The sequence below is a fragment of the Amblyraja radiata genome, chromosome 4, assembly GCF_010909765.2.
Source record: "Amblyraja radiata isolate CabotCenter1 chromosome 4, sAmbRad1.1.pri, whole genome shotgun sequence".
Taxonomy (NCBI): domain Eukaryota; kingdom Metazoa; phylum Chordata; class Chondrichthyes; order Rajiformes; family Rajidae; genus Amblyraja; species Amblyraja radiata.
This window is the reverse complement of record NC_045959.1, coordinates 120,559,099-120,581,175: the sequence shown is the minus strand read 5'-3', so window position 1 is coordinate 120,581,175 and position 22,077 is coordinate 120,559,099. Positions and strand designations below refer to the sequence as shown.

Sequence of the window (22,077 nt, the reverse complement as noted above, 5' to 3'; positions counted from 1 at the left end):
GTTATGTAACGCCTTCCAGGCGCTGTAGGCAGTTCAATGTGCTGTTGTCGACGGCACCAATATCCAATGTCTGGTGTAGTGTCAGGAGCCAGGGAGAGGCATGGAAGCTGAGGCTGCAGCTCATATTGTAGATCAGTGCTTATTTACCTGATCCAAACGAGTTGCAATGTTCCAAGTCTTCTCCCCCACTGCAGCTTTTTACAATGATCAGGCTTTCTATTCAACGTTGGACGCATGGTTATGTCAACATTACTAAAGTACTAAATGGACATTTTTAAGGCACAGATTGACACAGATACTTGATTAGTAAGGGTGCCAAGGGTTATGGGGAGAGGGCAGGAGAATGTGGTTGGGGAAAGATAGATCAGACATGATTAAATGGCGGAGTAGACTTGATGGCCTGAATGGCCTAATTCTGCTCCAATGACATGAGCTTTACAAATATAACTTGCATAGTGACAGCTGGCACTGGACAAAGTGTAAAACAGAGTGATAGGTTTTGGGCTTCTTTGCTAATGTTGTCCTGATACGTACCCGATGCTTCACCCTCTCTCTCCTCTTCCACATCGGAGTCTGCCTTCTCTTCCGAAGATACCGATGAGTGAAGAGCAATGAATGCAGGAAGTCGCTGCTGACCACTGCTGCTACCACTAGCGTCCCTGGAGTTGGTAGAAGAAACCGCTATGTCCCCTGAGTTCATTTGTCTCGATATCTTCTCTTTGTCTCTGCAACAAATTGAGAAAATTACATTCCTACATAAAACACAGTGGAGTTATAGTGTGATACAGTGTGGAAACAGGCCCCTCGGCCCAACCTGCCCACGCCGACCAACATGCCCCATCTACACTCGTCCCACCTAGTCCTAGTGTCATAGAGTGATACAGTGTGGAAACAGGCCCCTCGGCCCAATCTGCCCACGCCGACCAACATGCCCCATCTACACTAGTCCCACCTAGTCTTAGTGTCATAGAGTGATACAGCGTGGAAACAGGCCCCTCGGCCCAACCTGCCCACGCCGACCAACATGTCCCATCTACACTCGTCCCACCTAGTCTTAGTGTCATAGAGTGATACAGCGTGGAAACAGGCCCCTCGGCCCAACCTGCCCACGCCGACCAACAAGACCCATCTACACTCGTCCCACCTAGTCTTAGTGTCATAGAGTGATACAGCGTGGAAACAGGCCCCTCGGCCAACCTGCCCACGCCGACCAACATGCCCCATCTACACTCGTCCCACCTAGTCTTAGTGTCATAGAGTGATACAGCGTGGAAACAGGCCCCTCGGCCCAACCTGCCCACGCCGACCAACATGCCCCATCTACACTCGTCCCACCTAGTCTTAGTGTCATAGAGTGATACAGTGTGGAAACAGGCCCCTCGGCCCAACCTGCCCACGCCGACCAACATGTCCCATCTACACTAGTCCCACCTGCCTGCTTTTGTCATATATCCCTCTAAACCTGCCCTATCCATGTCTAAATGTTTCTTAAACCTTGTGATGGTCCCTGCAACAACAATCTAACACAAGCAAGGATTTAATTTCATTTGAAGTACAACACTTTCTGGATGTGGTTGATTATTACATGATCCCATGTACAAAATCTTAATAACCAAATGTAATTGATGGTACAATTGTTTTAAAGTCCAACACTGCAGCCATCAGTCTATTAAACACCTGAAATAAGCTCTGAACTACAATAGACTATTAATGTTATTCTTGCACAACTATTGTTTGTTTTTTGTGTGTACGTGTGTGTGCGTGTGTATGTATGTATATATAATATATATACTCAAGAGTCAAGAGAGTTTTATTGTCATTTGTTCCGGACGGGACAATGAAATTCTTACTTGCTGCAGCACAACAGAATAAGTGAATATGTAAACGGGGGAAGAGAAAAAAAAGATAAAGTTCAATAAATAACAAATATAGTGCAGTAATAATATAGTCTTCTGCAGTTCAGAGCTTATTTGTTGTGTTTAATAGCCTGATGGCTGTGGGGAAGCAGCTATTCCTGAACCTGGACGTTACAGTCTTCAGGCTCCTGTACATTCTTCCTGATGGCAATTTCGTTCAGACCATAAGGTCTGAATGACAATAAAGGAAATTCTAATTCTAATACTGTGTGTGTGTGTGTGTGTGTGTGTGTGTGTGTGTGTGTGTGTGTGTGTGTGTGTGTGTGTGTGTGTGTGTGTGTGTGTGTGTGTGTGTGTGTGTGTGTGTTTGTGAGTATGTATATATACACACTGAACCTTTTTCTCTCTCTCTGGTTTACAGTGTACTATGTTTCCAAATTGTGTTGAGCTGCCAGCCTCTCCCACTCTTCACCTCCAATCTGTCTCTGCGATGGGCTGATATGTTCAGATGAAGGTGAGCAGTGAGTACAAAGCAACATGCAGTTCTTATCCTGACCGCTCATGTTTGAGAAGTCCATTTGGAAATGTCATCAATGACCTCCCTGCCATTGAAGGGAACTACAGGGGTCGCTGCTTCAAAGAGGCCGCCAGCATCATCAGAGACTGACGACCTAACCCTAATGCATCACAGACCCACACTGTCCTGGCCACGCTACCAGTTTACTCCCATCACCAGGAACCATTCACAGGAGTCCATAAACCGTGAGCTCTAGGTTCAAGAACAGTTTCTTCCCAATGTCCAGCAGACTCCGCAATACTGCACGTTAACTTCATGTGAACATCTATGCTGTCCAAAGCAACTACGGATGCTGGTTTACACCAAAGATAGACACCAAATGCTGGAGTAACAGTGGGTCAGGCAGCATCTCTGGAGAAACGGAACAGGTTATGATTCGGGTCGGAATCCTCCCTCAGAAGGGTCCTGAACCTCCATGGACTGTCTTTAGTTGCACTCAGCACTTTTTATTTGCACGAGTATTAGGGGTAATAATTTAGACAATAGACAATAGGTTCAGGAGTAGGCCATTCGGCCCTTCCAGCCAGCACTGCCATTCAATGTGATCATGGCTGATCATCCCCAATCAGTACCCCGTTCCTGCCTTTTCCCCATATCCCCTGACTCGGCTATCTGAGTTGGATGATGAGCCATGATCATATTGAATGGCGGTGCAGGCTCGAAGGGCCGAATGGCCTACTCCTGCACCTAATTTTTATGTTTCTATGTTTCTATCTTTATTGAGATTTTGTACATTATCTAATATCGACATATGCCAGCCTGTAAATGTGGTATATTATTTAATATGCATTGTATCTCCAGGCCTGTAATGCTGCGGCAAGGAAGAATGTCACTGCTCTGTTGTTGGTACATGACAATTAAATGCTCTTTTTTCCAGCATCTGCAGTTCCTTCTTAAACATTAAATGCTCTTAGTTTAGTTTTGAGGTACAGCGTGGAAACAGGCCTTTCAGCTTACTGAGTCCGTGTCGACTAACTAACAGTATTCCTACACACATTAGGGACAGTTTACAATTCTTACTGAAACCAATTAACCTACAAACCTGTCCAAGAAGGAACTGCAGATGCTGGAAAATCGAAGGTAGACAAAAATGCTGGAGAAACACAACGGGTGCAGCAGCATCTATGGAGCGAAGGAAATAGGTAACGTTTCGGGACAAAATCTGAAGAAGGGTTTCGGCCCGAAACGTTACCTATTTCCTTCGCTCCATAGATGCTGCTGCACCCGCTGAGTTTCTCCAGCATTTTTGTGTACCAACCTACGAACCTGTATGTCTTTGGAGTGTGGGAGGAAACCGGAGCACCCGGAGAAAACCCACGCAGGTCACGGGGAGAATGTACAAACTCTGTACAGACAGCGCCCGTAGTCAGGTTGGAACCCGGGTCTCTGGCGCTGTGAGCCAGCAACTCTACCCGCTGCACCACCGTGCCGCCCTGACTTGTATGTCTTACTCTCCTTTAGCAGAAAGCTCAAGCACATCGACGGCCAGCCGTTGTACAAGATATACCGTCAGTTTTATCGTCTGGACATTTTTTACATGAACATAAACACATGCTTGGTATCCGAGGACAACGCAGCCAAATGTGGACATGGTCTGAGCTAATGTCTGTGCTCACACACCTGTCAGCATCGATCTCCAGCTGGCAAGCAGAATTCACGAGCACTTCGATCTTCTTCATCGCTCTGCCTCATGAAGCAGGTGACAAATTGGGGCAATTCACTTGCCGTCTCCGCTAATAGCAATTAATTCACCAAAGGCTTGGGCTTCTTTGGGCTGTGTGACTCTGCAGCACAGGAACCAGTGACATGCACAATAGACCAGCAGATGGAGGTTTAAGCTCTGTAAATTCATCAATTTACACAGATTCCATTTGCAAAGCTTTGCTGTAACCCAGGCTCTGTAGGGCATACATTTGTAAATTATGACATTTTTTTTTCCACACTAATGTTCTCCACACATCGGAAAACAGTTGTACTAATAGACAATTAATGCATCTTATCTCGCCTTTTTCATTTACAAAATTGTATCGTTTAGTTGCTGGCTCGAAGGGCCGAATGGCCTACTCCTGCACCTGTTGTCAATTGTTTAGTTTAGAAATGCAGAATGGAAACAAGCCCTTTGGCCCAGAGGCCACGTTGATCAATTATCACTCATATACTAGTGTTTAAGAAGGAACTGCAGATGCTGGAAAAATCAAAGGTAGACAAAAATGCTGGAGAAACTCAGCGGGTGAGGCAGCATCTATGGAGAGAAGGAAGAGGTGACGTTTCGGGTCGAGACCCTTCTTCAGATCAGTCACCTATTCCTTCGCTCCATAGATGCTGCCCCAATAGGTGACGTTTCACAGAGTGCTGGAGTAACTCAGCGGGTCAGGCAGCATCTGTGGACAACATGGGATAGGTGACGTTTCACAGAGTGCTGGAGTAACTCAGCGGGTCAGGCAGCATATGTGGACAACATGGATAGGTGACGTTCTCAGCGGGTCAGGCAGCATATGTGGACAACATGGATAGGTGACGTTTCACAGAGTGCTGGAGTAACTCAGCGGGTCAGGCAGCATCTGTGGAGAAAACGAATAGGTGACGTTTCGGGTCGAGACTCTTCATTCGACTAGTAGAACTATCGTGAGCGGGTGATCGATTGTCGGTGGACCGAAGGGCCTGTTTCTGTGCTGAATCTTTCAATGCCTTGAGAAAGCAGCATCTGCAGTTCCTTCCTACATGTTACCAATACAGGTGGAGATTCCGTGGTGAACTGCTGCAGCAATGACCATGCTTTACCTCTGTGTGTTGTCTGTAGGAGTGATCCTCTTTGAAGCTGTGCCCTGGTCTGCTGCTCCAGCCCGACTGGAATCAGGAGCGGGCTTTTGCTTGTGGCTTCTGTGCTGTCGGTGTCGTAGTTTGCACTTGGAGCCCTGCGAGCAGTTGCCAGTCTTGGAGAATTCCGGACACAGCAGCGTGTGCTTCTTCTTGCACTGGAAAGCAATTAGTTTTAAATGTCAGAAAACCCCTCGTATGTATCTCAAGCTGATAAATGCTCTTAGACATGATGTTATGCTCCTGTGGCCTAATGGAGTCATCCAGCGTGGAAACAGGCCAACTCACCCATGCAGCAACTCTACCGCTGCACCACTGTGTCACCTTAATGTCCTTAGTCTAGTTTATTGTCACGTGTACCGAGGTACAGTAAAAAGCTTTTGTTGCGTGTTATCCAGTCAGCAGCAAGACAACACCTGATTACAACCGAGCCATTTACAGCGCATAGATACACGATAAAGCAATAACATTTGATTGTGCACGCCGGGTTGATTGCATTCGTCGAAACAGGGCGGACCACGAGAAGGTGGCAATCTCCCACCCCGCCAGTAAAGTCCAATCAAGGGTTGTCTGAGCGTCTTTTTATTCTCAGGCTGTACCCTCTGGTTCTAGATTCTCCCACTACTCGAAACATGCTCTCCACATCCACTTCATCTAGGCAATTACGCTGGAACTCCATCATCCCAACAGGAGCACAATAGAACTGACAAGCTGTTCAGAAATGGCAAAAAAGACGAGGGATGTGGGGCAGTGGGCGGAAGGAATTGCAGCAAACTTTAGGGGCGGTCACAGTGGCGCAGCGGTAGAGTTGCTGCCTCACAGCGCCAGTGACCCGGGTTACATCCCGACTACGGGTGCTGTCTGTATGGAGTTTGTACCTTCTCCCCGTGACCTGCGTGGGGTTTCCTCCGAGATCTTTGGTTTCCTCCCACACTCCAAAGACGTGCAGGTTTGTACGTTAATTGGCGTGGTGTAAGTGTGTACATTGTCCCAGTGTGTGTGAGATTGTGTTAATGTGCAGAGATCGCTGGTTGGTGTGGACTCGTTGGGTCAAAGGGCCTGTTTCTGCACTGTATCTCTAAAACTAAAACTAAACTAAGCAAACAGGAGAATATCTTTTGGAAGCCAAGGCAGAAGGTGAAGGTGATCATAAATTAGGAACGTATCAGAGAGATGCCATGCTTGTTCCCTGTGTTTGTCCTCTCGTAAACACGACTGCCAACTTGGGTGGTGTGGAGCAAAATATATCCTCGACTGCAGCTTAGGTTTATTATTGTCACCACTGAGATGCAAGGAAGAGCTTTTGTTTGCGTGTTGTCCAAACATAGTCTCCGTGGATTGTCACCTTGTCGTGGTGGAGAAGCTTGTGTGGTCCTGAGATCCTGAGAGCGATGCCGTCTGGAGCTAGGCTCCTGGTAGGGCCACACATGGCTGTAAGGTCGAGGGGGAGGTCTCTGAGAAAGAGCCAATCCAACCAAGACCTCAACGGTGGAACAGGCGGAGGACGATGGCTGACCTTAGTGGAGCGTCACAACGGCTGGGAAGGCGGATGAAGGCTGCAGCAGAAAAGGGTCTCCGGTCGTCTTGGACTCCATGCCACTGGATCCTGACCCAGATCTGTCAAGGACCGTGGGGTGGCTGTCTGTGCACCAGTCTCCCCACGTTAAACAAAGTCACGCACAGGCATCCTCCAACCCTGGAGACACCCTTGGTCAGCCATGACCGCAGGGGGCCCAAGAATGTCCAAATATACCAGATTACACGATATCTAACAAACTCAAGACAAACACAAGTAGAGTGACGGGATAGATACCTGAGTGCTGAATATAGTCTCTCAGCACTCACAGTTCCAGAGAAAACACCAATGTCCACAATGAGTTTAGTATTTTTAGTTTAGTATCGACAGTGGGCAGTCCATCCTCCTATCTGTGTGATGGACTGCGTTACATCCACAACTCTCTGCAATTTATTGTGTTCTTGGGCAAAGTTGTTACCAAACTAAACTGTGATGCAACTGAGAGTCTGAAGGAGGGTCTCGACCTGAAATAGCATTTATTTCAAGAGGGCTTGTCTACATAAACAGGGATGTAATGTTGAGGCTCTACAAGGCGCTGGTCAGGCCGCATTTGGAATATTGTGAGCAGTTTTGGGCCCCGTATCTGAGGAAGGATGTGCTGGCTCTGGAGAGGGTCCAGAGGAGGTTTACAAGAATGATCCCAGGAATGAGTGGGTTAACATATGATGAGTGTTTGTCGGCACTGGGCTTGTTCTCGCTGGAGTTTAGAAGAATGAGGGGGGACCTCATTGAAACATGCAGAATAGTGAAAGGCTTGGATAGAGTGGATGTGGAGAGGATGTTTCCACTAGTGTGAGAGTCTAATAGCCTTCGAAAGGACGTTCTTTGAGGAAATAGATGAGGAGAAATGTCTTTAGTCAGAGGGTGGTGAATCTGTGGAATTCTTTGCCATAGAAGGCTATTGAGGCCAGGTCAGTGGATATTTTTAAGGCAGAGATAGATAGAATTTGATTAGTGCGGGTGTCAGAGGTTATGGGGAGAAGGCATGAGAATGGGGTTAGGAGGGAGAGATAGATCAGCCATGATTGAATGGCGGAGTAGACGATGGGCCGCATGGCCTAATGCTACTATCACTTATGACTTTATGAAACGTCACCTATTCATGCTGCCTGACCCGCTGAATTACTCCAACACTTTGTGTACTTTTGTGATACAACTTCACAGGATGAAGCTCTCAAAACCCAGAGAATGTGGGTAGTTTCTACCAGGGACCATTGCTAGGTGGTGGTATTTTGCAGAAGTAGAACAGTGTAGTCACCACTGAGGCTGAAGCTCTCTGGCCAAGCTTGATGCTGTTGGTCCCGGCCATTTAGTTCTGGTTTCAGTTTCAGTTTAGAAACACCACATGGAAACAGGCCCTTCAGCCCATCACACCTTCATACTAGTTCGATGTCACCCCACATTCTCATACACTCATACGCCCACCAGGGGGCAATTTACAGATTAACCTGCAAACCCGCACGTCTGCGGAGTGTGGGAGGAAACCAGAGCACCCGGAGGAAACCCATGCGGCCACGGGGAGAACGTGCAAACTCCACACAGGCAGCAGCCAAGGTCAGGATTGAACCCGGCTCCATGATGCCAGGTGGACAAATCACCCATTGTGATGCCAGGTGGACAAAAATGCTGGAGAAACTCAGCGGGTGAGGCAGCATCTATGGAGCGAAGGAATAGGTCTGAAGAAGGGTCGAGACCCTTCTTCAGACCTATTCCTTCTCTCCATAGATGCTGCCTCACCCGCTGAGTTTCTCCAGCATTTTTGTCTACCTTCGATTTTTCCAGCATCTGCAGTTCCTTCTTAAACACTGTGATGCCAGGCTCAGCGAGGTGATTCGACCGACAATTGTCTTCTATTCCTCTCAGTTTCATCTCTACACACTTTGAAGAAAATGACATAACAGGCGGCTGGGAATATGAGCGGATAAATTTAGAGACATAACAGTCTTATTAAAGGAAGCTTTGCCATCCCAAATATGTGTTGATCGCAAAAACGGAATTTGACGGTGGAGTCTATTACACCCTTGTTACGTACTCCATTCCAGACATCAAATTCCTACAGGATCAATTCAACCCATAAAAACTAAAAGACGTCTTGGAGATCGTAAATCACGGCACACTCTGCAGAATGGAACGCCCAACACAGAGAGAATTGCTAATGAAACATTTCCAGTTTCACAAGAACAATTTTGTGCTTTCTTCCCCTTCTCAAGTGTCTGATTCTATTCAGACTACTTTGAATTTACAGCAAAGTTATGATCGGCGGCGGTGGCGGGAGAGAAACAAAATTATTTACAGACAAAGACAACGAGAAAAAGAATTGGGAAACAGACAGCAACAAATGGTTTCTATTTGACTGGAATTTAATTATGTTTTAACCAAGTTTTATGTAACCAAGTTTTTATGGGTTGAATTGATCCTGTAGGAATTTGGTGCGACAGAGGTTCACCTGTATCTCCTCCAACCTCATCTACTGCATCCGCTGCTCTAGATGTCAGCTGATCTACATCTGTGAGACTAAGCGGAGGTTGGGCGATCGTTTCGCCGAACACCTCCGCTCGGTCTGCAATAACCTACCTGAACTCCCGGTGGCTCAGCACTTCAACTCCCCCTCCCATTCCCAATCCGACCTCTCTGTCCTGGGTCTCCTCCATTGCCAGAGTGAGCAACAGCGGAAATTGGAGGAACAGCACCTCATATTCCGTCTGGGGACCTTGCGTCCGGATGGCATTAACATTGAATTCTCCCAATTTTGCTAGCCCTTGCTGTCTCCTCACCTTCCTTAACCCTCTAGCTGTCTCCTCCCACCCTCCCATCCGCCCGCCCTCGGGCTCCTCCTCCTCCTCCCCTTTTCCTTCCTTCTCCCCCCCCCCCCACCCCCCATCAATCTGAAGAAGGGTTTCGGCCCGAAACGTCGCCTATTTCCTTCGCTCCATAGATGCTGCCTCACCCGCTGAGTTTCCCCAGCATTTTTGTCCACCTTCGATTTTCTAGCATCTGCAGTTCCTTCTTAAACAGTGTAAAAACAATCTATCTTTTAAGTAGCAGGCAGTAGTCTAGGGTTTGAGTTAGCACCGTGATTAACGGTAACTGATGGAGGTTTTATATGGGATAATATATATCCGTCAGTAGGTTAAAGGCTAAAATCTATTTTGATCAATTTAGATGCTTTCTCTAGAATTATATTGGACAACTTAGTTACAAACAAGAAGAGATAACGGGCAGTTGATAGTGATATATGGCTCGATGTTTATGTGAGAAATGTAATGCTGGGATTTATAGACAATTTATAGACTTCAGGGCAGTGAGTTACAGGTTGGGACTTGATCACGTCTCTGTTGGAATCTTTGATTTATGACAAACAAATGAGTCAAATTCTTGATATACTTGATATAGAATTTTGATAGTATTTTGAGATTAAATCTGTAAAAGATTTTGTAAAAGCTGTAAATCAGTGCCTGTAACAAATGTGGACTTCAGGAGGAGGTAGCTGAGGCAGGTACTATAACAGCATTTAAGGCACTTGGTTAGACACATGGATAGGAAAGGTTCAGAAGGAATGAAAAAATGAATACGTTTATTGGCCAAATATTCACATACAAGGAATTTGCCTTGGTGCTCCGCCCGTAAGTGACAATATGATATACAGTGACAGTACAGTACAGGAGTTGGGTCAAATGCGGACAAATGGGACTAGCTTAGTATGGGGTATCTTGGCTGGCACGGGGAAGTTGGGCCAAAGGGCCTGTTTCCGTGCTGCTCACTGTAGGACTCTTTATAGTTGCTGGATAATGATGAGACGGAGTACAGGAAGGAGATGAAGAACCTGGTGACATGGTGTCAAGACAACAACATTTCTCGCCATGTCAGCAAGACAAAGGAGATAGTGTTCGACTGCAGGATGTGGAGTGGTGCACATACCCTGGTTTACATTGACGGCACTGAAGTAGAGATGGTTTCAAGTTTCGAGGAGTAAATATCACCAGCAACGTGTCCTGGATCACCCATATCGAAGCAATAACCAAGAAAGCACATCAACACCTCACTTCCTTCGCTCCATAGATGCTGCCTCACCCGCTGAGTTTCTCCAGCATTTTTGTCTACCTTAGATTCTTCCAGCATCTGCAGTTCGTTCTTAAACGCCTCTACTTCCTTAGAAGGCTTAGGAGGTTCGGCATGTCCCCGACAACTCTCACCAACTTCTACAGATGTGCCAAAGAAAGCATTTTATAGGGATGCATCCCTGCTTGGTTTGGGAACAGCTCCATCCAAGGCTGCAGAGAGTCATGGACACAGCCCAGACCATCACACAATGCAACCTCCCTACACGTGCAATAAACTAAACTCAGGCATTACTATCTTGCTTTTCTTTCACATCAGGATGATAATGGTCGCCTGAAAGGAGGTGGGAGCTTTGTAACGGCGTAGGAGGGGTTGAAGGTCTGGGGACAATCAGCCATGATCACAATGAATGGCGGTGCTGGCTCGAAGGGCCGAATGGCCTCCTCCTGCACCTATTTTGTATGTTTCTACGTTTCTCTCTGAATTTAGTTTGTGACATCGTGAACCCTGGCACCAGGGAGGTAACAGATCATCCTCGAGTCTCGCCTGTCGCCACAGAATCTCCAGTCAGCACCCAGACAATGGAGTCACCCACCACTATGGCTCTGCCCGACGTCGGTCTCGCCGGTCGAGTCTGATCGCTAAGATTGGATCCAGTGACCTGCCCGCCGCTCGGACTGGAAGCGTCGTCTGCCCCGACAGCTCCCAAAATCCACTGGGGTCTCCTCCACTCCACGCATACGCCTCGTTCTCACAGTCACCCACCTTGGTAACATAGAAACATTCTATGGATGCCCCTTGGCAGTGGGTCTGTGCAGGTCCTGCCGATACCACCAGGGAATCCATCTGGAGCCATGGTTCACTCACAGGAGGTGAGTGCCATCTGTGACGGTGAGTGCCATCTGTGCCATCTGCCATCTGTGACGGTGACCCTGGGTTCAGGTGCACCCGAGACTGTCGGGGAGGATGATGCATGTCAACCAAACTTCTCTTCAAAGCGGATATGGAATGCAATGAGTTCTTAGGGAAGGGACGTGTTGATGCAGGCAATGCTGCCCACCACGGTCCTTGTACAGTGCCCTAGTGAGACCACACCTGGAGTATTGTGTGCAGTTTATGGTCCCCTAATTTGAGGAAGGACATTCTTGCTATTTAGGGAATGCAGCGTAGGTTCACAAGGTTAATTCCCGGGATGGCGGGACTGTCATATGCTGAGAGAATGGAGTGGCTGGGCTTGTATACTCTGGAGTTTAGAAGGATGAGAGGGTATCTTATTGAAACATATAAGATTGTTAAGGGTTTGGACACGCTAGAGGCATGAAACATGTTTCCGATGTTGGGGGAGTCCAGAACCAGGGGCCAGTTTAAGAATAAGGGGTAGCCATTTAAAACGGAGGCGAGGAAACACTTCTTCACACAGAGAGTTGTGAGTCTGTGGAATTCTCTGCCTCAGAGGGCGGTGGAGGCAGGTTATCTGGATACATTCTAGTGAGAATTAGATAGGGCTCTTAAAGATAGCGTAGTCAGGGGATATGGGGAGAAGGCAGGAAAGGGGTACTGATTAAGGATGATCAGCCATGATCACATTGAATGGCGGTGCTGGCTCGAAGGGCCGAATGGCCTACTCCTATTGCACCTATTGTCTATCACTGTAGACCAGACATACGGAGCAGAAACCGGCCCTTTTCCATCTTCACACAACCATCTTCAATCTTTGCCAATTATTTTTGTGTGACTCGCTATTGTAAAAACTATAGACTTTAAGACTTTAGTGATACTGCACGGAAACAGGCCCTTCGGCCCACCGAGTGCGTGCCAACCAGCGATCACCGCATACACTAACACTATCCTATACACTGGGGACAATTTACAATTTTTACCAAACCCAATTAACCTACAACCTGTATGTCGTTGGAGTTTGGGAGGAAACCAGAGCCCCTGGAGAAAACCCACACGGTTTAAAAAGTGTGTTTTATATATGTGTTAATGTTCTCTGATTTGTTTTATGTGGGTGGGGGGGGGGGGGGGGGGGGGATAGCAACAATCACTCTCTTACCTTGCCGGAGATGCGATTGTTTTCCGGATCGTATCTCCGGTCGCTCTGCGGCCTAACATCATGGAGCTGGAGGCCTCGCTCGACACTGACTTTGAGCCCCACCGCGGGGCCGTGGACTTACCATCGGAGCCTGCGATCCCTTGCCTGGGATCGGTGCCCCACCGCGATCGTCCGCTGCGGGGGAGCTGAGACCGCCAAGGCGGGAGCTTGATCGCCCCTACGCGCAGGGCCAGACCGCCGGTGCCAAGATCATCCCGTTGAGGCCGCCGACCGTGGGCGCACAAAGAAGGGAAGAGATTGAACTTTTTTTCGCCTTCCATCACAGTGAGGAATGTGGAGGAGTCACTGTGGTGGATGTTTATGTTAAAATGTAATTTGTGTGTTTTGTTGCTTTTTATTGGTATGACTGTATAGCAAATTCCTCGTATGTTGCAAAACATAGTTGGCTAATAAAGTTTGATTATGATTTTATCGTGAAAACGTCCAAACTCCCGAAGTCAGGATGGAACCAGAGTCTCTGGTCCAGTAAGGCAGCAACTCGACCGCCGTGACACCCTGCCATTTTGTTGAAGATATGATGTTGATCTAAGCAGTAGTTTATCTGTGCAACCATTACTCCAACTGAGCTATCTATTCATATTGAACTAGTGGACCAGTAACCCAGTCAACACAATATCTGCTGTCAACTACTCAACGGAAGTCTTTCCCTTCCTCCAGCAGATTTTCTCCCTCCACATCCCACCTTGCTGCCTCAGTACGTCCCTCATATTGTAGATGTGGCTTGGTTCTTGACTGACTTTACAGTTTTAGGTATTATTAAAGATACAGCACGGAAACAGCCACTTCAACCCACCGAGTCAACGCCAACCAGTGATCACCCGTTCACACTAGTTCCATGTTATCCCACTTTCTCATCCACTCCCTACACACTAGGGGGCAATTTACAGAGGGGCCGATTAACCTATAAACCCGTTTAAGAAAGAACTGCAGATGCTGGAAAAATCAAAGGTAGACAAAAATGCTGGAGAAACTCAGCGGGTGAGTCAGCATCTATGGAGCGATGGCAATAGGTGAATACCCATTCCTTCGCTCCATAGATGCTGCCTCACCCACTGAGTTTCTCCAGCATTTTTGTCAACCTATAAACCCGCACGTTTTTGGGATGTGGGAAGAAGCCGGAGCACCTGGGGAAAACCCACGCGGTCACAGGGAGAACGTGCAAACTCCACACAGACAGCAGCTGCGGTTAGGATGGAACCTGGTTCTCTGGTGGTGTGAGGCGCAGCTGAGAGAGCTTCATTGTGCCACCCTGCAGTGTGCAGGGAAGGCCATGAATTACGATCTATCCATTGCCAAGTTAAAGCGGGCATGTTTCTTCATCTTCTTTCTCTACTCCCTGATATTTCAGTGGAAGTATCAATGATACTTCTTTAAAGCCCTGTCCCACTGTACGAGTTCATTCCAAGAGCTCTCCCGAGTTTGCCCTGATTTGAACTCGGAGATTTACGGTAATGGCCACTCGTCGGTACTCGGGGCTCTCGTGGACAATTTTCAACATGTTGAAAAATCTTCACGAGTCGTCCCGAGCTTACCTGCCGTTAACGAGTCTTCCCGAATACCTGCCGTTAGCGTTACGAGCCGCTAAGAGACATCCCCGAGCTTCGACGTACCCGCTACGTTCATTCTCCGTGCTTACCCCGAGTTTGATTTTTTTTAAATGAACTCGTACAGTGGGATAGGGCTTTTAGTCTGAAACGTCACCCATTCCTTCTCTCCAGAGATGCTGCCTGTCCCACTGAGTTACTCCAGCATTTTGCGTCTATCTTCGGTCTAAACCAGCATCTGCAGTTCCTTCCTTCACGTTATAAAATGTTTTATCTTTTAAATTGTGTAGGAAGGAACAGCAGATGCTGGTTTACACTGAAGATAGACACAAAATGCTGGGGCTCTGCAAAGAGTCATAAAGACTGCAGAGAGGATTATCAGAACTGAACTCCCCTCCATGGACACAATCTACACACAGCGCTGTCAAAAAAGAGCAGAGAGAATTATCAGAGACACACTACATCCAGCTCACTCCCTGCTCAAACACAAAAACTGCACATACAACCTCAGGCACAGACGAGCGGACAGTATCGCCACAAATAGAACACGCTTTTTTAAGAGCTTCTTCCCTGCAACAGTGAGACTCTTGGCCAAAACAAAACAAAATGAACTGACGTCCTGATATAGGGTTTGTGCAAGTTACAATGCTCTCACTTTCCCCTTTGTATAGGGTTTTAGGCATTTTCTTTTTTTATTTCTGGAGTGGTATGTGTTTTTTATGGATTATGTGTCTTCTGTGTGTCTTTTTAATTTTTAATTTTAATTTTTAATTTGACTTGACTTGACTCTCTGAATAGCCGCACAAGAGTTCCTATGTGTGTAAGCACAAATGGCAAATAAAGTTTTTGACCTTTTGACCTTTAAATTGTCTGGGGTAAACTGGTTGAAATGAAGAGGTAGAGCTGGTAAATGGCGCGGGGAAGGTTGGAGAAACACATGTAGATGGTTAATGAGGACATCTGACCTTTTGACCGGATTTGGTGATGGTACAGAGTGTCGCAGCACAGATAGTTAGTGCCCAGTTGGTTGACAGAGCTGTAATTCAACCAGTGCTAAATCACAACGACAGTTCACGCTGAGACTGGATATATTTGAAATACGTCTTCTGCAGTAAAAATAGCACCGAGCATGCACATCTGCAAATGATTTCCAAAAATACATTTTGAAACACATACAGGTTGGATTTAAAAAAAAGAGTTTTTTAAAATACAAGAGATAGACACAAACTGCTGGAGTAACTCAGCGGGACAGGCAGCATCTCTGGATTGAAAGTACGGGTGACGTTTTGGATCGAGACCCGTCTTCAGACTGAGAAGGACTGGTAGCCTAAAATGTTGGCTGGAACTTGGAAAATGTAGCAGCATTTGCAGTGAAACTTTCATCAGAGCTCGGGGAGAGAATCCTGTGAACATGCCACTGATCCTATGATTGCCAGGGTCAGCATCAAATTACTCAGCAACCAGCTATCCTCTCTCTCAACACTTTAATTCGGACGAATGCTATAAAATCACTAGGACCTTGGTGAAAGGACAAGGAGTAGGCACCAAGACAAGGGTCAAGACCAGGGTGTCAGGGGTTACAGGGAGAAGGCAGGAGAATGGGGTTGAGAGGGAAAGATAGATCACCCATGATCGATTGGCGGAGTAGACTTTAAGGGCCGAATGGCCTAATTCTGCTCCAATCACGTGAGCTTCTGAACATAAAGACAATAACAAATAAGACCCTGCTATTGGGATTTTAAACTTTTAAGATTTTAGATAGAAGCAAAAGATATAGTCAGATGGCAAGAGTTTGGTGAGGAGATCAGTACAAGTATAAAAGGAGAAACTAGGAATGGCAGAGTATGAAGTGGTGTCCCGACCTGAAACGTCACCCATCCACATTCTCCAGAAAACGTGCCTGACACACTGAGTTACTCCAACATTTTGTGTCTTTTTTTTCCAAATATAAATGGAGTATTTAATGCTATAACATTCAGAGCAACTAGTAAAAATCAATCAATCAAATGATGTACGTTTTTCTAACGCCCAGTACATTTCTTTTCTTCCAGCAATAATCTAATTCTATTTGAAATATGATCCCACCATCAGTCCAAGTGACAACGAGCTGTGCAAAAATAAAGTGTCTTCACTTGTCGTCTGGTTTTGTTCCCAGTCACTTTACTGTGTTCTTTGATGCCGGCATTTCTGCAAGTGTAGTCAGTTTACTTGTAGCTGGCAATAGGCTGAAGGGTCCCAACCCAAAACGTCACCGATCATGTTCTCCTCAGATGCTGCCTGACCCGCTGAGCTACTCCAGCACTCTGTGTCTTCTTTTGTAAACCAGCGTCTGCTGTTTCTTGTTTCGACATTTCATGAGAGATTCCTGCGTTAACCATAGCTAGCTAATCGTAGACACCTTTAGCTTCGAGAGCGGCACGGTGGCGCAGCGGTAGAGTTGCTGCCATATACCCCTGTCCCACGGTACGAGTTCATTCCAAGTGCTCTCCTGAGTTAAAAAAAATTCAAACTTGTGGTAAGCACGGAGAATGAACGTAGCGGGTACGTCGGAGCTCAGGGACGTCTCTTAGCGGTTCGTTACGCTAACGGCAGGTACTCGGGAAGACTCGCTAACGGCAGGTAAACTCGGGAAGACTCGTGAAGTTTTTTCAACATGTTGAAAAATGTCCACGAGAGCCCCGAGTACCAACGAGTGGCCATTACCGTAAATTTCCGAGTTCGAATCAGGGCAAACTCGGGAGAGCTCTTGGAATGAACTCGTACCGTGGGACAGGGCTATTACAGTGCCAGAGACCCGGGTTCCATCCTGACTGTCTGTACGGAGTTTGTCCGTTCTCCCCTTGACACATACCTTCAAGGTCAGCAGAGAAGCAGCAGGTAAAGGAGTGAGTGAGGGGATTGGGTGAAGAAGTTAAAGCCTTGGTAAGTTTTCCCAGAGCGGGTCATTTAAAAACGGGTCAACAAATGTGTAAATTAGCTAATTAGTTAATTGAAGAGCAAATAAAAGCAGGGCTTGCTCTTGAGGGGAGCAGCCTTGAGGTGAAGTGTCTCGGTGAGTAAAGTGTGAGTCTTCAGCGAGGAGGCTGAGGCAAGGAGGACTGGTGATTTTTTTTGTATGCTGAAGAAATGGCTGGCAAGTTGGTGCAGTGTGTTTCCTGCAGGATGTGGGAAGTCAGGACACTGCTGGTGCTTCAGACAAATACACCTGCAGAAATTGTATCCATGTGCAGCTCCTGAATGGACGTGTTGGGGAACTGGAGAAGCAGTCGGATGACCTCAGGGCCATCCGGGAAAACGAGAGTTTCCTGGACAGGACCTACAGTGAGGCAGTCACACCAAGGATACAGGAAGAGCGAAGGTGGGTGAGTGTGAGAAAGAGGAGTAAACATGGAGTGCAGGAGACCCCGGTGGTACGCCCTCTTGGGAGCTGTCGGGGCAGACGACGCTTCCAGTCTGAGCAGCGGACACGTCGGTGGCTCCAATCCGAGCGATGTGACTCGACTGGCGAGACCGACGTCGGGCAGCGCCATAGTGGTGGGTGACTCCATTGTCCGAGGTGCGGACAGGAGATTCTGTGGCGGCAGTCGAGACTCAAGGATGGTCTGTTGCCTCCCTGGTACCAGGGTTCAAGATGTCTCAGGCCGACTTCAGAACATCCTCGAGCGGGAAGGTGAGCAGCCGGAAGTAGTTGTGCATGTGGGCTAACACGACATCGGGAAGAAGGGGAAGGAGGTTCTGCAACGTGAGTTTAGGGAGTTAGGAAGAAGGCTGAAAAACAGGACTTCTAGGGTGGTTATCTGCGGATTGCTTCCTGGACTTCCATTGAGGGCAAAAATGTCCTTCTTCAAATTTGGAGACCAAAACTGCCCACAGTACTCCAGGTCTCACTAGGGCCCTGTACAACTGCAGAAGGACCTATTTGCTCCTATACTGAACTCCTCTTGTTGTGGTCCAACATGCCATTCGCTTTCTTCACTGTCTGCTGTACCTGCATGCTTACATTCAGTGATTGATGAACAAGGACCCCCAGATCCCATTGTACTTCCCCTTTTCCCAACTTGACACCATTTGGATAATAATCTGCCTTCCTGTTTTTGCCACCAAGGTGGATAACCTCACATTTATCCACATTAAACTGCATCTGCCATGCATCTGCCCAAGTCACCCTGCATCCTCATAGCATCCTTCTCACAGTTTACACTGCCACCCAGCTTTGTGTCATCTGTAAATTTGCTAAGGTTACTTTTAATTCCTTCATCTAAATCGGTAATGTATATTGTAAATAGCTGCGGTCCCAGCACCGAGCCTTGCGGTACCCCACTAGTCACTGCCTGCCATTCGGAAAGGGACCCGTTAATCCTTACTCTTTGGTTCCTGTCTGCCATCCAATTTTCTATCCATGTCAGCACTCTACCCCCAATACCTTGTGCTCTAATTTTGCCCACTAATCTCCTATGTGGGCCTTATCAAATGCTTTCTGAAAGTCCAGGTACACTACATCCACTGACTCTCCCTTGTCCATTTTCCTAGTTGCATCCTCAAAAAATTCCAGATGATTAGTCAAGCATGATTTCCCCTTCATAAATCCATGCTGACTCGGACCGATCCTGTTACTCTATCCAAATGTTCGGCTATTTCATCTTTTATAATTGACTCCAGCATCTTCACCACCACCGATGTCAGGCTAACTGGTCTATAATTCCCTGTTTTCTCTCTCCCGCCTTTCTTAAAAAGTGGGATAACATTAGCTACCCTCCAATCCACAGGAACTGATCCTGAATATATAGAACAATGGAAAATGATCACCAATGCGTCCACGATTTCTAGAGCCACTTCCTTAAGTACCCTGGGATGCAGACCATCAGGCCCTGGGGATTTATCAGCCTTTAGTCCCATCAGTCTACTCAACACCATTTCCTGCCTAATGTGGATTTCCTTCAGTTCCTCTGTCACACCAGATCCTCTGGCCACTAGTACATCAGGAAGATTGTTTGTGTCCTCCTTAGTGAAGACAGATCCAAAGTACCTGTTCAACTCATCTGCCATTTCCTTGTTCCCCATAATAAATTCATCTGTTTCAGTCTTCAAGGGTCCAACTTTGGTCTTAACTAATTTTTTCCTCTTCACATACCTAAAGAAGCTTTTACTATCCTGCTTTATATTCTTGGCTAGCTTACCTTCATACCTCATCTTTTGTCCCCGTATTGTCTTTTTGGTTATCTTCTGTTGTTCTTTAAACATTACCCAATCCTCTTGCTTCCCGCTCATCTTTGCTACGTTGTACTTCTTCTCTTTAATTTTTATACTGTCCCTGACGTCCCTTGACAGCCATGGTCGCCCCTTACTCCCCTTGGAATCTTTCTTCCTCCTAGGAATGAACTGATCCTGCACCTTCAGTATTATTCCAAGAAATACCTGCCATTGTTGTTTCACTGGCATCCCTGCTAGTGTATCTTTCCAGTCACCTTTGGCCAGCTCCTCCCTCATGGCCCCATAGTCCCCTTTGTTCAACTGTAACCCTGACACCTCCGATTTACCCTTCTCCTTCTCTAATTGTAGATTAAAACACCAACAGAGCTACCCCACCCCCTCTGTCCACCTGTCTGTCTTTTCGATAGGAGGTATACCCTTGAATATTCAGTTCCCAGCCCTGGCCCTCTTGCAGCCATGTCTCTGTAATTCCCACAACATCATACTTGCCAATTTCTAACGGAGCCTCAAGCTTATCCACTTTATTCCTTATACTTCGCGCATTCACATACAGCACTTTGACCTCCGTATTCACTTCCCTTCTCACATCGGCCCTGACCTTACTCTGTTGTCCATTCTCGAGCTTTCCTTCCCATTAATTCGAGAATCTTTTGTAATTTTTCCTGTAGCCACTTCCCCTTCAACTCCATCTTTATACTCCCAATTTGTCAATCCCTCTCCCCCACTATTTAGTTTAAACCCACACGTGTAGCCCTAGCAAACCTGCCTGCCAGAATGTCGGTCCCCCTCCAGTTAAGGTGTAGCCCGTCTCTTTTGTACAGGTCACCCCTACCCCAGAAGACATCCCAGTGGTCTATAAATCTAAATCCCTGCTCCCTGTACCAGCCCCTCAGACACACATTCAGATCCCCTATCTCCCTGTTCCTGTCCTCACTATCACCAGGTACTGGAAGCAATCCAGAGATAACCATCCTAGAAGTCTGGCATTTCAGTCTACTTCCCAACTCTCTGAAGTCATGTTGGAGAATCTTCTTCCTCTTCTTCCCGATGTCGTTTGTGCCTACGTGCACAACTACTGCCGGCTGCTCACTTTCTCTCTCTCTCTCTCTCTCTCTCTCTCTCTCTCTCTCTCTCAACGATTCAGTTCCCTCTGAATTCAGTTTGACATCTTGAACCCTGGCACCAGGAAGGCAACAGACCATCCTCGAGTCTCGCCTGCCACCACAGAATGTCTAGTCAGCACCCAGACAATGGAGTCACCCACCACTATGGCTTTGCCCGACGTTGGTCTCGCCGGTCGAGTCCCATCTCCAGGATTGGAGCCACCGACGTGTCCGCTGCTCGGACTGGAAACATCGTCTGCCCCGACAGTTCCCAAAAGCCACCGGGGTCTCCTCCACTCCACGCATACTCCTCGTTCTCACAGTCACACACCTTCGCTCTTCCTGTATCCTTGGCATGACAACCTCACTGTAGGTCCTGTCCAGGAAACTCTCATTTTCCCGGATGGCCCTGAGGTCATCCAGCTGCTTCTCCAGTGCCCCAACACGGTCCTTCAGGAGCTGAACCTGGACACACATTCCACAGTTGTAGCAGCCAGAGGCACCATCAGTGCCCCTGGGCTCCCACATCCTGCAAGCATCACACTGAATCATCTTACCCATCATGTCTTCCCCGCGTCTCCTCCTCTCCTCAGCCTCCTCGCCGAAGACTCTTGAGCCAAAGACTCGCACTTCCTTCGACAAGGCCGCTCCCCGATAGGCCTCTCCCCTCGAGCAAACCTTGCTTATATTGGCTGATTAATTGCCTAATTCACCAATTTAGCAATTTGCGAATTAGATTCCTCAGCCAATCCCCGCACTCCTTCAACAGCTGCTCCCGCTGACAAACTCTGGGCTGGTTCCGCCCGGCTTTTAAACCAACTGCTACTGAAAAGAAACACTGAAAAAACTCCCAAGAGCTTACCTTTCAGCCAATCCCCACACTCCTTCAACAGCACGGAAACAGGACCTCCGCCCCAACTCATCCACACCAACCAACATGGTCCATCTACACTCTTTGGTCCATAGCCCACTCAACCTTTCCCATCCACGCGCCTGTCCAAATGTCTTTCAAATGCTGTCATAGCACCTGCCTCTGGCAGCTCTCTCCATATTGTCACCACTGTTCAGTGCTTGGAGCAACTGCGGAAGAACTACCCTTTGCCTTGGTGCAGTGGGATAATACTGAAGAAGGGTCCAGACCTAAAACGTCACCTATCCATGTTCTCCACAGATGCTGCCTGACCCGCTGAGTTATTCCAGCACTCTGTGAAACGTCAC

The 22,077-nt window shown here is 47.4% G+C and overlaps 1 protein-coding gene across 1 annotated transcript in view; it reads right to left on the bottom strand.

The window, feature by feature from the left end:
• zc3h3 (zinc finger CCCH-type containing 3) overlaps positions 1-22,077 on the bottom strand; it is a 178,997-nt gene that overhangs the window by 18,031 nt on the left and 138,889 nt on the right. The window contains exons 11-12 of the mRNA XM_033020431.1: positions 5,215-5,408; positions 535-725 (exon numbers count right to left, since the gene is read on the bottom strand). Coding sequence (XP_032876322.1) covers positions 535-725; positions 5,215-5,408 — 385 coding nt within the window. The remainder of the gene's footprint in view (positions 1-534; positions 726-5,214; positions 5,409-22,077) is intronic.